Source organism: Branchiostoma belcheri, unplaced genomic scaffold (assembly GCF_001625305.1).
Source record: "Branchiostoma belcheri isolate BF01 breed outbred unplaced genomic scaffold, Haploidv18h27 scaffold1, whole genome shotgun sequence".
Classification (NCBI taxonomy): domain Eukaryota; kingdom Metazoa; phylum Chordata; class Leptocardii; order Amphioxiformes; family Branchiostomatidae; genus Branchiostoma; species Branchiostoma belcheri.
The window spans coordinates 2,349,732-2,367,363 of record NW_017802379.1 but is presented as its reverse complement, the minus strand read 5'-3'; the positions used below and the strand labels follow the sequence as shown (position 1 = coordinate 2,367,363).

General features: G+C 42.6%; 1 protein-coding gene across 1 annotated transcript; it reads right to left on the bottom strand.

The window, feature by feature from the left end:
• Positions 1–668: 668 nt before the first annotated feature.
• LOC109462218 lies at positions 669–16,898 on the bottom strand. The gene is made up of 3 exons (XM_019758755.1): positions 16,234–16,898; positions 2,934–3,182; positions 669–2,383 (listed from the first exon to the last, which is right to left on the bottom strand). The coding sequence occupies exons 1-3, from the start codon at positions 16,710–16,712 to the stop codon at positions 778–780; spliced, it is 2,334 nt and encodes a 777-aa protein (XP_019614314.1). The 5' UTR covers positions 16,713–16,898; the 3' UTR covers positions 669–777.
• Between the last annotated feature and the right edge of the window lie 734 nt (positions 16,899–17,632).

The window sequence follows — 17,632 nt, the reverse complement described above, 5'->3', positions numbered from 1 at the left end:
CGGCTGTTTCACAAGTATTTCACAATTATATATATATATACATTCCAATACACTATATGAAAAATTAGTCTGTATGAAGTACAGAAAGTATTATTGTGAGTTGTAAGTCTGATAGTAATTAAGTGAGAGGAAAATATTTCAAATTTTCCGAAATAACAGTCGGATATATGGTCTCTTTTATGTCATGAAATATACACAAAAGGTCATTCGAAATTTTTTAAAAGTGGCAACCCTGGAGTGATGGAAACGGCATTAGAGTTGTTGATTTTCGTATCAAATATATATTTATCGACAAAATCTGAGGTTGGTACTTAAAAGTCACAAATATTCGATCGCTCGTTATATTCATTGTTCCCGGAACCCTTCACATCTGTTCTTTTATTACTATTGATGAGAATTGTCAGATGACTGGCATCAAGACAGAATTTCGCAGAGCTACAAAGAATGAACACGATTTGAACGGGCACTTTGACAACTCAATGGGTTTCGTCACAAGTAAACGATCCAATTTGAAAAGAAAGGTTAAGGTTAAGGTTATACAAACAAGATTTCATGGTAAGTAATTTTCAAAATATCTTTTTTAGTTTATATTATAATACTTCTGACTACTTGATGTTATCAAATAATTATTTAGCAAACATTTTCTTTAGTAATAATTTGGTGTCGTTTGAAAAAAGCTTTTCATATACTTTCATATTCAGTTTTTTTGCCGAAAGATTTAGAAGGTTGATATATCCTGATATACCTTTTTAAAATCACAGAAGATTGTTGTTCAGTTTATGTTGTTTCCTTTTTGCATTTAAAGCCTCTTAAGCTGCGTCGGAATTCAGTTCTGAAGCCTTTGTGGAAGCAAGCGTACAGCAATGGGTGTACGACCCTGGTGCTCAGCATCAGTACATAGGCAACCGTCTCAAAGTTGTACACCACAGGGCTCTTCACGAAGTACTCAATCAGCAGTGCCACGGGCAACGGTATCCAGGCAACGATGAACGCCAGGATGATGTAGACTGAGCGGATTGCGGCAGACTTGTCCATGGCATCTGGCATTCTCTGGCTAGGAGAGCGGTCAGCGAGGCGCGTTCTCCTCCTCCTGTAGCCCTCAGAGGGTGCTTTACCGTCCCGGGAGGTATTGGACGCCGCTCCGGTCTCCTGCCTGTCCGCACTTGGTAGCGGCGACTTCTGTCCGTTCAAATCTAGGGATGGTGGGCAGGTGACGTCAGGAAGGGAGGTGTCATCGTCTCGATAGTACCGAACAGTTTCTGTGTGGAAGTCGATCCGACTGACTGTGGACTTTGGGGCGGTGCCATTGTCGTCATCAGAGGGCTTTCCTTTGTCTTCTTCCCCGTTGGAATTTGGCCGCACACGGAATCGTTTGGTCAGGTCAGGCAATGTCCAGCTCAGTTTCCGCCGGGTGATCTCCTCGGCGGGATGGTCGACAGCTGGGGGATGTTCGACAACCGGGTTGCAGGTATGGCTGATGCCGGGTACAGGGGCGTGGCCCTCCTGACTCAGGTCGTAGCTGTCGGCGTGTGTCCAGCTGATTCTTCTCTTGAAGAAGGAGCGGTGGCTGTGAAGGGCAGACATTGACGAACGCCTGGGCGATTTGGGAATGTCCGTATGCGTCCTTGGCACGACGTTGGGCGAGAGGGATTCGCTCATGTTTTCCAGTTCGTATCCCTCTGTAGCTGAATGTGGCAATTTTTTGTCCCTTTCTCGAAATACGGCTGTGGTTGGCACAGAGAGGAAGTTTCCGAACGTGTGAAACTCGTGCGCATGCCCAGGCGTCACCGGCCGGTCCCCCTCCTGGTCTTCGGGGATGGCCAGGAATTTCCCAGCATGCCTTTGTTCGTGACCATGCACGGGGCGGCCATGTTGGTGCGCCATGATGTTTTCGTGATCGAACAGAAAATGTTGTCTGCTGGGGACTTGTTGGGGCGTCGAATCTTCAGTCAGTTCTTCTATGTCTGTATCTGGCATACATGGAGATGATGTTGTGTTTGGCGTGCAAGTGGAGCTTGAGTAGTAAGAAGGCATAGGGCTGGGAGGGATGGGGGATGGATGGGTAGTCATTGGGCCTGGGGGGACGGGCGAGGGCAGGCGGGAGGTACACGGGGAGGCTATGGGCGTCTGGAGAGTGATTTGAGACGATGTTCCGCTCGAGAAACACGGGCCAGGGGAACTGACGGGAGAGGCAAACGTAAAGGCAGCGCTGTTGTCGGTGAGAGCGGAGGGAGAGAAGATGGAGGGCGTGGCAGGGACGATGACGACGCTGCAGTCCTGCGGCAGGGACTTGTTGTCGGGGCCGGTGTTTTCTGGTGCCGCTTGGACGAAGATGACAGGGCGGCGTGGGCGAAGTCGTGTCAGTCGGCGCTTCATGTGGATCCTGGAAGTTAAGATATATTGAGAAAAACATTATTTCTATATTGCATAAAAAGTAAACTCTACCTGGAGGTGTTAAAAAAGCAATGTTAGGCTAAGTGTACACACGTTTAAGATATTTATGATGTTTTGTTTAGAGATATTGTTACAAAAGGCAATTGGCGTCTGACGCATACTTTCGAGAATGAAAGTCTGACTTTTTATCTTCTATGGTTCTTCGCCTTTCCTATAACTCTTTCCATTTTAATCAGTTAATTGATCACCTTAATGTACTAGTGACTCATTCAACACAGCATTAATCAACTGAACATCACGAAAACGATTGTCATCTACCTAATGGATCACCTTAATTGCAATATAAATCCGATTCCACCTGAGATAATCCAAGTCTCATTGAGATAACAAGCACAGCAGTAGATTATGCAAAATGGTAGAAATAATTGATATGATCAAAATAATGGAACATTGCTTTGCGTCATCGAAATTAATTTATTTAAGAATCCGTCAAAATGTTTCACACGCGCAAAAAAAGATCTATGTTTAAATATTCGTACCTGACAGCCCTGACGATGAGAGCGTAGCAGACCGTCACCACTAAGAGCGCCACGAGCCCCACGGGCACCACGCTGTACGTCTGCAGCGGGATGGCGTCCGTCTGCCGGCCCAGGCCGCCCCCGCGCCCCAGGCACCGCTCGTGGAAGTGTGAAGTGGTCGGTAAGACGGCCTCAGCCACAGCCACGGTTAGGCCGGCGATCCAGGCGAAGCTTACGCACACCGCCACTCGGATGGTCTTACTGTCGCAACTAGGAGATGGAAACATGCCGTTGTCAGGAAATGTAAGGTGTCAAAACATACACATATTTGGTATTGGAATCACAGCAAGCTTTGAGCAAAGAGATGACAAATGCTCTCTTGTAGGATCGTCCTTTTCGTTGTCCGGAAAATGTTTCCAGCTTTGGTGAAAAAGTCCCCATCAGGGGCCTTTAAGAAGTGATCTGTACGGAAGACTACTAGGTAATTCCGGAAAATTCGTCATCTTAAACCTAGGACACCTTTACTGTCAGCCATGAGTACTCCTTTTGTTATCAAAGAACCGTTCTGACACATGGGGACCACATCATGTTTTGTTATTACGCCTTCATGTATTGATTTGCTGCCTATGTCTATCTCTTTAAGAGCCTGTGTCAAATACATCCGCGCCTTTATGACCCCAGATAATGGTAATTGCCAAACAGTTATATTCAAGCATGTGTTAGCAGATATCCTCATCGACTATAGCCTTGAAAGTGAGTCCAAAAGGGAGTCCAATAAAGTCTCCAACCACCAGTGGCCGAGAAGCAATTGCCCTTTTACTTAACTATGAAGCAAAAGACCAGAAATCCAATATAGATAGAATGTGGGAGTAGGCCCCCGGAGGTGCAGAGTAATCATTGAAATGGATTATGAAAAGAGGAACAGAACTCTGGGGACGAGTTGATGACGCAAGCAAAGTGAGGAAAGATTGCTTCAGCATCGACCTGTGAAAAATCGATTGCCGTCTCTTCTGCTTGAATCACAGGTTTGTAACAGCCAGTTGGACACAGAGTTGGGCTACTTGTTGGTGTGTCCTGCCTTGTAGCATCTTTTCACAGGGTAACATCGTCCTTCAGGAAGTACAACAACATCATAGTGGTCTATACCCGTTAATGATATAGATATAGTCTCACATACCACTGTATTTTCTTCCTCATGTTGTTTGTAACTGCAATTAGCCCTCGGGCAAGTATTTGCAATAAACTTTCAATGATTGATTAAGTCTTTCTAAGGAATTAGTATATAGACTCTTATCACAGAGTTGTGTGTACTCAAAGGTGTACATGTGTATATCCAGTTTGCTCTATATGCTGTCAAGGCAACTTCTGTCTCCCAGTTCAGGACAAAAATATGAATGTTGATGATTTGAAATGAATGTGTCTAAGAAAGCACGCTACACCGCTTTTGCTGGCGCCAGATGTCGTGTTGGTAGTTGACCCAGGGTCAGTCTGCCCATGTTAATATCAACGATAAAAAAGGAAGCTCAAAGTAATATCTTCAAAGCACGAGGCTTTCTTTACACTAATAGCGGGATGTCTGGACCTCGCATCTGTATTAGGACAATTAATCATCACAAGATAAGCTTAAAGGCCTGAACTTTAAGGCAAAGGTGACTTGAATTACGCTCGAAAAGATAAAAGATAATTTACTGCAATACCGCGGTGCGTTTCTTTAGCAATAATCTTAGACGGATGCAAGGGAGCATGTCGTCTCAGAAGGTATAGAGATAACGCAAGAAAGCATGAATTATGGTTCCATATATCTCAAGCTCTTAGTTTTGAAGGAAGATTCATAATCTGAGTGCTTTATTTGGCATCGTAAATTAGTGAATTTCAATAATTTTCTAAATGTCAAGACATTCAAACTCGTTTAATAATTGCACAGACTATGTCAATGCTTTGAAGACTGATTTTATGTTGAAAGGAAAAAGAAGCTATTGGTACATAACAGGCAAGTTTTATTTCAGGAATCGTATACAAACAGCACAGACATCACGCAGAGATAGAACACGTAAAACGTACACGGGGAGCAATAAGTTGTAAAACCATGATAATATATCATTCGCTGATATAAGCTTGCTTGTCTTATCATCGCAGAGGACAACCAGTGAAGTCTAACAAAGAGTTGACAATTGCAAGGGGCAGGTAGTAGAAGTCAATTTTGTACAAAAACTTAAGACAAGCACCTTGTTTTCAATAAGAACATTGTGTCGTCTGTAGGCAATAACAGTTTACAAGAATTGGTGAATGGTAGATTAAAAGACAACTTTCCCATTAGGGTCACAGCTGCCCGATCGATTCTCTGACTGCACTACCTAATTCCTAGATGCTGAGAGTTTTCAAATCCCATTTTCATCATTTCCCTCCCAACGGGCGGCCTAGCCGAGACGTCCGGACAGTGACGCACATACCTTCAATAGCCCCACCCTTCCAATTACAGGCGCCATTTTGAAATGTGTTCCCGCGAGAGTACATCGTGGCGAGAACCTTGCGTGAGCTTGTACGAAAGCGAGGATGGACACAAAGGTCCGTGTTTACGTTTGAAAGTCTGAAATCATGGTACCTGCACAGACGGCAGTAGCCAGTCATCTTCCGTACACATTTTCCTACCATAACCATTGCCTTAAGTATGCCAGTCCTGGCCCCAACGATGACCGCGGAATGCCTCTTGTCTAAGTCCAAAATTAGCGCTGAAAACATGATGTGTTCCATTTGTGTCAATGAGGCCATTTGGAAGAAAGCAGCCATCAGAGAGGTCGATACTAGAACCATTACCTCATTCCACGTCTCCTACTGCGTAGGTGGTCCCTGATAGAGTCGGGATTTGTACCTGTGCATTCAACAGTGTCCCTGCGGTGCCGGTATTAGCAAATCTATCAGAAACAGGATTGCAGGTGGGAGGGAATAGCACCACTGGGATTATAACGTTACAATTTTGTTGAGTGCTATGGGGTGGGGTTGGATAAAAACATATTGCGTTGTGGATCAACTTTGCTATATTTTTGTAGAAGCTGAAGTACCAAAACACGTTTGATTTTGTTTATAAATCCTTCCAATGGCGGGAACAAACGAAAATACAATGATTCACCCTGACATATCTAACATTGAGCGCTATACTGAAGGGTATGCTTCAATTATTGAAATACAAAAGGCAATTCTAAGTCTTATCACCAAGCTAACGTCTGGAAAGTTCCTCACTGAATTGTTTCTTTTGTATTTCAGTCAGTTAAACAGATCTAACTAATGTCGTGCCTTCAGGCGATCCTTCTGAACTGATACGAAAAAACTATTGCTTTGATACTTCTTATCTCATGCTGAGGTAAAACATATGTGCCGTTTAGTTTCTCATGAAATCCTTTCTTGGCAGAGACCGCGGGCATAACGTTATACTGCAACTCTTATCGAAAAAGAGGTATACATTTACTTGTCCCAAATGTCTTGATATCTACATGTAACCGTAGCTAAAGCTTGTCACTGTGTTCTGTACTGGTACATGTAAGTCATAAACGTCGCTATATAATGTATCAGATCTAGTGGAATCATAACTTTGGGGTATAAGGTGGTGTTCAATTTTCTCACCTTTTTTATCACTCCCAGACCTTTGTGCAATATCCTTTTATAGCTTACTTTTTCTTTCTTCACATTTCTTTCTTTTGCTCACATTTCGTTCTTTTGCGGGAGCCCCCAAACGAAGCAATTTGAACACGGATACAGACGTAGAAAAGCAAGACGTATGGCGCCATATTCCATTCATACCTGACGTTATTCCATGCGGTTTCGATGAATGGATTCCCTACTGTGATATAGTGTTTGGATGCTGGAGTAGAGATGAAACCAATCATCAGTAAATTGTTTGTTCATAATAGGCCCATTCATCTAGTTCAGTTCTCCTCTTCTTTCATGAAGACTGGCCTAATAGGTGGGCTATATTTAGAGTCTATGTTTCCCACGAGCACGCTTAAGCCATGGTTTAAAAGCAGGAGATGACAGGGGCCATGGAAAGGATTGATGTTTGTTATTTGAGCGGACTGCTGGAGATATGTTCAAGTCAATCCTCGGGAAAGCTTCGTTTTATTTTGTCCATGCATCATCAATTAAAGCGTCAGATGCTCCCAATTTACGTTTATGGGAGACACAAAAAGCAACAAATTGGCGGCAGCGTGCAGTTTGAAAAAAAGTAATACAATGTACTGAGAAAAAAATACCGACAAACAACATAGCCCAATTACCAATGATCCTAAGGGCCCGCTTGTATTTTCTTTTAAGGTCAACTTTCAATTTACTCTGATATATCTTTTAACGTTTCGTTTACTGTCTTAACTTAGATTCAAAGACTTGAACTCGTCGTATTGCCTTCGTAAGAAAATATTCAGTGCGAAACTACCTCCAGGGGACAAGACAGACTTTATGTGTCAGATTTTACTTGAGATTGTGCACTAGTCAGTTCATGATACACCTACTGATACTGTCAGGTATTGAGATGCTGGGAAATCTCACGACACCTTCGGTGTAATATATAATCGTGCTCCCTATTGATATCTAGTAGACATATGTAGTAGAGGCCTATGGCTAGAGTTCTCTATAGGCTACCTGCTACTTGTTATTCATCTATTCTCCATGTCCTTTATACCTCCAGAGAAAAGAAGCCCATTGGATATCATTCTATTGATTGATAACCAAGATAAATCTTACTGGCGTTTGGTTCCTTTTAAAACCCCGCCAACGATTCAGAATGCCAGTCTGACAATATTGCGTTCCTTCGAACGATCCTAACATATGAGAGGCTCAAAGAAATGGCCCTGGATCTGAGACGGTTTATTACATTGACCAAGCGGCGGTGAATGCCGTCTTTAACGGGTAATTTCCTACAATGCATGATGTAAAAGCAGATTCTAGAGAAATGATTTTGGTAGGTATTGCATATACTTAAAAAGAAAGGATCATCTAAGCATTGGTGTTCAAGTGATGTAACGTTGCTGAAGCTTTTAAACGGATTCTTATTCTGAATAGTCATTGATGAAATGTTACCAATGCATAAAAAGTAACCACTGTGTATGGTAAAAAGGCCACACCAAATACCAAAGGCGAATCAAAGTCAAGAAGCAGTTACCTCAAAGTCGTCAGCCGTTCCCATCGTAAACGGGTAATTTTCATTTCAAAGCGAAGAAACTCCCGGACCCGTCACTTTGGTTGTAGTGAACTTTATCTGGTAAAAGTCTGAGAAAATTGACTGTCAGACATGAAAACGTGCTTGAATCTGAGATGGTTGTCTGTATCCCATTCAATTATAGAGAGGAGACTTTCAGCATGAATGGACGGTCTGTTGTGCCGGGTGCTTGAAGTGGGGGGATTTCCCGAGTGCGTCTTGAAACATGTGAACATGAGAAGTACACTATCATGAAAGTTCCCATCTATGTTGGTAGTTACATGTTAAAACTTTAGATCCAACAAGATACAGTTCTCTCGCCTACACACCTTGCTCGGTGGTGTGGCATCTGATGCTGGGAATACAAACATTACTTAGATGCGACAAGTACAATTTCTTAAGTTTTTGGTATGGCCAGGCCGAGGCCACTTTAAAAGCCGCGACTTCCAGAATTCATACTATAGCGAGCATTCTACTGCAGTCTATTGCACCGGTAGTACCCATCCATACATGTATATCTGTACACAAAAACGTTCAAAAGTTACACCACTTGAAATAGTAAGCTTAACTTTCTTTACCACAATATCTTTCCCCCTGGCAGTAATAAGGTTGTGCGCTCCCTAGCAAAGAAAATCAACACTAAGAAGATAGAAGTACAGTTAGAAGCAGAGGAAATTCGCCAGATGGTTCTCAGTAAGGGTAATGAACTGTACAATATTCCGGCTGTTCACCTCAGCTGCAGGCTGGGCATGTCATCAAAAGAATCTCTCGGTGCATTTAACTCCACCAGAAGATGTCTTATCTGCTTCCGTATTCGTCCATCAAGTAAGCACAAAGTCGATAAAATCGCCAGACTTGTAAGCCATGTGTAGCCAACGGGAGATACAATCACACCTTGTGTAACGTTGCTCTTTGTGTGTGCGTCGGTTCGGGAATTTGTTCAGCTGCCACAGCATATTTAACGGTGGGTTAGTTACACAACAGATCCGGAGGTGCTTATATAACGTTCCTGGTCAGCTTCTGGCGGACAACGGCTTTGTAAATTCAAGGACATGAATGAAAGAGGAGAAATAGCAAGAGATGGAACTGTTAAGGTGCATGTTTTGGGCCGATTTTGTGTAATATGGTGCATTGCACCAGTTGAGGTTGTTTCAAACTTTCAAAGTGATCCAAAGTTGCATGACAGATCCTGACACATACATAGTACAATTCACATACGATGGGTTTGTTCCTCGACTATATTATACTGCCATATCTCGTAGGTTTGAAAGATTCAAAATATTATATTACAACCGTTTCTACCCAATCCTTACGGCATGTACCGTATATATCTATCCAGGCGTACGGCAATGCACATTAGCTGGGTAAATTTGGACCGCATGATTATCGATAAGATTTAAATCCTACTATTTTTCTTTCAATGTGCTATTCTAGATAGGCATGGATACTGAATATAGAAGGGATGGTGTTGTTTTCACAAATGTAACCTATACTAAAGCTTTTTGACCATGTTGCGAAGTCCAGGAGATCCTATACCCTTTGAAGCTCGGGAAGTACAGATGACAGATATCACGTACACATCAAGCAAACGTGGCAGCCCAAGGTTACTTTGTTTTCGGAAAACCACTTGGCTTTAGATAGGAGCTATTTTTATTCTTTCTATTAGCCGAGCCGATCCCTTTCTTTCAATGGGCATCAAGGGGAGTTATGCTTTTCCTGGATTAAAATATTGAACGTGTCAAAAGCTAAATGTACTATCTGTAAATAGACGACGAAAAGGTCTTGACATTTGGATTAAAGCTTTGGCATTTCAACTTAACCGGTAGAAAGTTGAACATAAAATGATTGCCAAATATAACTTTAGTGCAAAGTGCGCACAGCCAGTATCCACCCAGCACCAATGTAAGATCAAGAACACCATCTTGCCGGCATTTGCAGGCATTCAAAATACACTCTTACAGTCTCTGCTCCCTGTGTTTTCAGACCAATGAATCATAATTAGAAACAAAGGACTCACCCAATCCTCTTACAGACGTTGAAAAGCAGTACCTATGGGGAGCCCGCGTCTTTTGCAGGATTATCATGTTAGGTTCAGTCTTAACCACGATGCCTGTTGGTAGTTACCTAGACCCGGAAAACTGAGTTCTGTGGTTGCTAGGTACATTTCAGATTAAGATAAGAGCATTACTAGAGATGTGACGCAAATTGTAGCACCATTTCTGAGACACATGTCTTGATGCTGGAAAACACGTTCTTTTCAAAGAGAGGAACGTACATTGCTATGAAGATTAGTGATGCATGTTTTTGAAAAAAAAAAGATTCTTTCATTGGAGTTTTTTTGACAGACATAAAATTAGTTTGACGAAATCACATTGTTCGTGTGTGCCCGTAATGCCATATTTGAGCAAAAGGTTACGATATTAAACTACAGAGAATTCTTCGGGCACAGACTGTATGCTTGAGATAATTGGACGTCATTGAAGAGCGGCATCGCTGCACAAAAACCCTACATGTGTGCTCGACAGACACGCAACCAATCATTCTCCAACAAGCCTTTGATTATCCTCCTCATTACGGAGGCCAGATGGACACGGCGTCGGTGTGAGAGTCCCACTCGTGGACTTGTTATGTTCTACACGTGAGCGACTGTAGTGGCTCATATCACTCTCAAGCTGTTCGCGTTAAAGGCATCCAATGAGATTTCAGGGCAGCAAAACTGAAAATATTCTTAATAAGGCAATCTTTATTTATTTGTTTATTTGTTGTTTGATTCAGGCGATATTGTGACTTTGTGATATTGAGTTTATTGACACATTAGCACGTTTGAGTCAGTTACTTTTGCAGAAATAAGCCCCAAGATGAGTCCTTTATTTTCTGGGCGGTACCCTAAACATAAGCCCAGGGCCCTTCCAGTAACAATTTTCCGTCAGAATGTTTGGAATTTGTGCTCCATGACGTTCAATATACATGGAGACAGTGTGGTTTCAACTCAGTATGTATATAAATGACTAGAATATTGGCTTTGGAAAATCGGGTTTCCAAGCCCTAAAAACTGCACATGCCTTTAAACTCACAAACACTTCCAGACACTATCAATTTGATGTACGCGTGTGCCTCCTAGATTTTATATAAACTACATAGGCTCGTGTGACTACCTTTGCTTGTTAAAAATAATGGACATGTATGTGTTGTAGGCACGTACGGCACGTATTGTAAGGTTCACTAAAAGGCCGAGACTCTTCTATAATATCTTACAATATTTTGCTGGTTATGCTTAGCTGTGCATTTTCATATCGTTACTTCTTTCTTCATATATTTTATATTCTAGCCCTTAAAAGCATGGATCATATCTATTCATATTTCTATACCGTATATATTTCGCTTCGTATCCAACTTGGATTGAGATAACCATTTTTATGGCATAGGGATAGGGAGTGAAATATGCCGCACATGCTCGCAAATGTTGCCTTTCTAGTCTGACTAACTCTGTAGACATCTGGTAGACTAGACAGACATCTGGCACATTTTTCACTTTGCACAACATTACCATATTTTATAAACCGTTTAGTTTACAACACCTGGTTCAACTCCGTCCCAAATGAGCCGAACTGGGTATATTTTGCTGAGTTTGCTTAAAAGCTGAGAGAGTTGCAGCCGACGGCTATGTACTAAAGCTGACAAGTGTTGTGAACAACCGGAAATCTCTCTTATGTACATCCGTAAGGACCGAGGCGCCAAAGCAAATGATCACTTTGATTCCGACATATGATCTTGAATGGGTTTTCATCCCATTTCAATTACAGTGATTTCTATCACTTATCACATGCATTTCTGGTAATACATATACGGTTAGATGATAGAATGTACTGATTTAGTCTATTTGCCACATTGTTTAAAAAATAATGTATTTTCCAACTATATGTATTCTACAAAAACTCCCTTTCACTGATCATGGATATATTCCAATTTTTTATAACGTAAGGTCATACAAAGCCAAGCTTGGGCTTTCAATGGGCTTGGGCTCTCTCTCCATCCAGAGAAAAAGGGACCCTACTATCCTTTTGTATAGCGTATGAAAAACTTATTCAATGAACAACAAAGCAGCTGGTCGCTTAGAATCGCCCCATACGTCCCTATTACTATCAGCGTTACTCGCGGCAACTGGAGTCTGTGCTAACGTTAATCTGATTAGGTGCAGGTAATTTGTTCCCAAGGCATGAGTGGTTGCACCTCATTACTGGTGCGGAGTACAGCTACTTATTCTGTAGTTCACACCATGGCGCTGATATAACTAAATCTAAATGCAATGGCGAAATCATAATTACATTGCCATTTATCAATTGGTAGACTGCAGTAGACTGAAACTTGAATAAATGAAATATCTAATGCATCAATGAAATGCTACACAGGATACGGTAGACAGAAACACACCTACATAAACTATATCACCAAATCTCGCTCTTTTATATATCAACCAGCATGCAAACAATGGTCCAGTTGTTTCATAGTATCTCGACTGTCAGTTTGATGAGAGGAGATTTATCACAACTGACGCACAGAAACACATCCCAGCTAATGGAAGAGTTATGTAAATGCAGCACGGCAGGATATTCTATCTGATGAATCCAGTCGGGTTCGCACTTGTACATAATCCTTCTTGACATTCAGGTCGGAAATGTGAACGCAATGCACTTTTTGTTTTCGCTAGGCATAACATCAGGTTGCAATATTAAGTGTATTCTTGTATCCTTTAACTCTTATATTTTGTATACCTGGGACACTGTTAGGGGGATCTTAAGTATTTATTTCTGACCCCAAAAGCTGTCTCTCACCCAATGTGAAGACCATAGCATTTCCAGAACGGAGGATAAAAAACCGGCAATTCAGTACCAAGGAAAGCCCCAAAATAGCCCCACTACATACCTTGACCTTCATCCTATCAAGACTACAATCCTACACGCATACTAAAATATAATCCCAATCTGCCGATACCTGCCTGAGTGATGCTGGCAATATTCATCTAGATTTTCCTCTCCTATCTCAAGCGCAATATGTTATATACACATGCAACATCGATAAATCCAGTATCTAATGCCCAAACAAGTGGTTACAACGTGCCAACATAGATCCAATTGCCACTTAAGTCTGGCAGCGCTTGTTTCCAGCGGTGCCGTACCATCGCTGTCTCCTCTCCAAAACTTGTTGCTTTACGGGTTGATCATGATGAATAGGCGCGCTGAATCCGAGGGAGTCGGCCTTTAGTTCTGACCAATGTGACGTTCCCACGGGTGCTAAGTACGCATGTAGGAGTCAAGACACATTCGCGGGTAAAAGCTTTTTTGCCAGGATTTGGAGAGTGGGTCAACCCGTGTCTCCCGCGATGCTTGTCACTGAACCAGTTTTGGATTGATGATGTTGCCAGAAGACTTGAAGCATAACGTTCAGCTAGATGGAGATGAACGCCCAGATGACAACACTGTCACACCCAAGGTACTCAAACTGGAGGGACCGCATTAGGCGTTTCATTCTCTTGTCTTAGCTTTCTATACTTCAGTAAGCTGTACAATTCTCGTAAGGGTGTATTCGTGCGTTTTCTTATAGATTTATGTCACGTACTACATGAATGATCAATGTTACATTGAATTTTGAGTAGCTACACCCAGGTTTGTTTGGGAATCTACCCACTTCCTCCATAATGTGTGGGTTGCTCGGGTCGAGAGCTTGGGGTCGCGACCATAATTATTTTTACTGTCTGTGTGATGCATGGTGCAGGTTTGGCATGATGATAGAATATGGTAACGTTACAGGCTGCAGAATTTTATTAAAACTATGGAGTGGGTGTTGGCGGCGGAGTTAATCTTGGAATACAGCCTCATGACAATTCCAAGGGAACTCGTGAAAATGGTTTTATGGTAATCTACGGCGAAACACTTGTGCAGTGAGCCTATGGCTAGGATCTATGGCTCTGTCTTACTAAGTTCTTGCAACGTTGACAGCAAAAAGAAGGGCGCATTGAACAATGGGGGAAACATTGGATGAAAAAAATCCTGACAATAAAAGAGCGAAAAACGTAATGATTATTTCTTGTTGTTAAATGAAGAGAGTTTTAACTAGAACTGTAGTTGCCGTGTTCCTTTGATGTCCATGTGTGAAATATTTCGTCTTCCAATCTTCCAGTCGACCCATGATCGTCGCATCAGGAGGAGGCTCAGGTCGGCATTAGCAGAGTGGCCGGGCGTTGCGTGGTCACCGGGAAGCGTTAATACCCCGGGATTACCTACATGCATCATCATAGCCTTGCTCTAGTGTCGTGGACAGCGAGATCAACTCGTGCATTAGCGAGAACATGTTTTCAGTGCCATTTTAGGGATGGTGGGATTACCTACATTGTAGGATTATACACTGTGATATTACCTTCATGTATTGTCCTATAGCCTAGCGCAATGTGTCTCTCCTAGCGTCTTTAGAAGTACATGTACACAGAATATGATCAGCCTTGTCCTGTTTTTGGATTAGGTTGGCAGACGTAGCCTTGAATATTTTTCTTTACTGGCAAAGTTAGACTTCAAAAGGCAATACCATAAGTGTGTGTCGCATGCTGTCATGATATATGAAGAGGCTTCAACTGTCTACGTCAAAAAGCAGCATGTATGCATGGAGACTACAAAAAGCACTATACATGTAGAGTTTGCAGCAAGGCCACCTTTCTCATATTAAGTAGTAGTCGGTAATTAGTACAACTAGAATTGACTGAATGACGGCTTGGAGGCATATTGAAACACGTGTCATCAAAGAAACAGCCGGACCTCACAATTAAATTACTAATGAATCTGTTTCCAACTAGGTCGTGAAAATTAGCTTTGAAAACTGCAGCTTTGACATTTTTCATGACAGAGAAAATGACTCATTTAATGGGCCGGAGGGAAATCTGTAATGTGAAAAATGCAAGAATCTGGTGTTTATGACACAAGTTATCATTTACATCGGCAGGGATGGCTTTCTCGTGCTTAACAACACTTAACTGGCTTAAAAGCTTTGCTTCTATATACCTTATTAATGTAAATTCTACAAATAACCATCCATTTTCAGTTGCTTTTTAACAACAACTTCCACCCCCATTCCCACACTGCCGGATATTACTCTTCTAAATCCTTAATCTTCAGGTAATGATTTATTCATAAGAGGTCGCGGAACGGTGTTTGCACCATGTAATTCTAAATCACAGGCATGGCCAATGCACCTTTTAACCTGCTCGAAAAATCCTAAATTTTTTTTCGGCATATAACATCGACTACGTGTACGTAGAAGTTCACGCCTACATTGCACACATATACTACCCATGTCGCGGCATACTCTCACAGTTCTCTTTCTTCTCTACACAGATAGGAAATCTGGCCTTTTATCCGGAGACCATAGAAGTAGGGTAGTACTTAATGCAGGTCGCGTGAGCTTCACGGGTTCGCACCAGCCAGGCGCAACCAAGCGAGCGGAACAGAACCTGACATGGTCACAGATTCACCGTCTACACACGATCGATGTCGGCTTCGATTCATAACACACACAACATCTCATACCGCCACAGGGGGAATATCGGGGTCATCATTATACTTGACATACGTCCAGCCAAGCAATAATTGGCAGAAGTTCATCTTATTGGTAACTATGTCCCCTCTAATTTCCCAAGGGTAGACCTCTGTACATGGTCCGATTGCACGAATGATGTTCTGTATTTACCTCATAGTTTGTGATGACAAAGCTTCCTATCCATCGCAATTACCATGTCTAGATCTATTGTATGATTGTTTTCATTAATTTTCTATACACATACAGAGTATGTAAATGACAAGTAATCAAATCACATATTTAACCACAAAACAGATAACCCAATTCCAGAGAACAGTCAAAGATAGATTGTATAGATACAGAAAAAAATGAATGAACCCCGTTGCCGCCTCTTTTTGTTCTAGTGCGAATTTTTAAATGTGGGTTTTGCAAATAAGATACAACGTAGCTGAAGTGTAATCATTGACAAGCAAACCTGTTAATTTTAAGGCCCCCCAGTAGAGAACAACTGTTGGAAAAGAGATAATTACGTGATGATACCCTTCTGTTTTTATGGCAAAGAGACGGCCCTACCTTGTGAAGGGATATGTGATGTTGAGCCATCTGTCCACGCTGATCCCCACTAGCATCAATAGCGTCACCAGGTTACACAGGGTGGAGAAGAAGGTCTGGACGTGGCAGAGCTGACTGGGTAGGGGTGTACTGGCTGTGCTCGCCAGCACCACCGCCAGCCCTAGCGGCACTGCGGCGGTGCAGGCCAGAAGGTCCGCCGCCGACAAGTTGACCACCATGGCGTTAGTAGCCGTTCGCAGAGCTCGGTTGCGGACGAAAGAGATCAGGACCAGCATGTTTCCAGCCGTGCCAAGCAGAACGGCGAGGATGAGAAGAATGGCAGTGATGACGACCGTGGCGGGATGCAGCGGCGGGAGGAAGGACAGTTCCTCCCCGAAGGAAGTGTTCGTAGAGTCCGCTGGGTCAAATGTACCGTTACAACAACTCATGTTCTGGCCCACAGGTAAGCTCGCGGGACTTGTATGGGCGGCAAAACCCATTTTGGCAAGATTTCAGCTTCTTTTATTGACTGCGGAGCGCCATACGAATATAGGTTCTACAGAGGAGCCGAAGATTGCCTCGATAGGACTTCCTGGACAGCTTCAGCCCCGGCTGTTGATACGAGCGAAGCAAATGGTAGAATAACGACTTCAGCGTACGGGATTACCAGCTGCTGCTACGTGCCTACTCACGTATGCGTGATCGCGTCGGACGGCGGCTCCCTGGGATGGCACACTACATCACATCAGCTGAATCACCGCTGACAAGCGAGCCAATTTGTGGCCTTGCTTCCAATTTAACTACGGGGCGTTACCGATATGGGCATTGCGCAACCGCATGTTTTACATATGTCGCACTTTGTATTTTAGAATTGGGAAAAAGATTGGACATTTTTTCATCATTAAAAGAGTTACTCCATGATCCAAGACACTACATTTGGTAATCTCCAAAATCGCGATATAAATTGTACGAACCGCCGTAGCTGTTTGTCACAGTTCTTTCACGTTATGCCTGTTGTGCTAGAATATTAGCAAATGTAGACAAGCGGCATACGCTGTCTTCATTTTCGGACCCCCTTACGACCCCCTCTCCCCACATTTAGAGATGATCGCCAAGGTCCTTCGGGTATCTACAACTGATGTGTTTTTTTCTATATTTGGCAGTAACCATTAATAACATCTGACAAACAATATAATTGTTGTCCGTCACATCTTTTGTGATCAAGAAGGTACATTGAAATGCTTTCTTTGGATGGCATTGCAAGCATAGACATCAAACTACGACGCACCAAAAGCTCACGACGGCGGCAGCATTCGCTTGATACTCGACCATCATAAAAGCACAGTAAGTCATACATGTCTCAGTTTTTTTTCGCTCAAAGGTCATAAGATGGAGTGATTTAAAAGAACATACAACCGTC

Coding starts and splice junctions, on each gene's coding strand:
- LOC109462218 (XM_019758755.1), bottom strand. CDS start 16,712: ATGGGTTTTGCCGCCCATACAAGTCCCGCGAGCTTACCTGTGGGCCAG. Junction 3,183..16,233: donor ATCACATATCCCTTCACAAG/GTAGGGCCGTCT, acceptor TCCATCTCCTAG/TTGCGACAGTAAGACCATCC. Junction 2,384..2,933: donor CTCATCGTCAGGGCTGTCAG/GTACGAATATTT, acceptor CTTAACTTCCAG/GATCCACATGAAGCGCCGAC.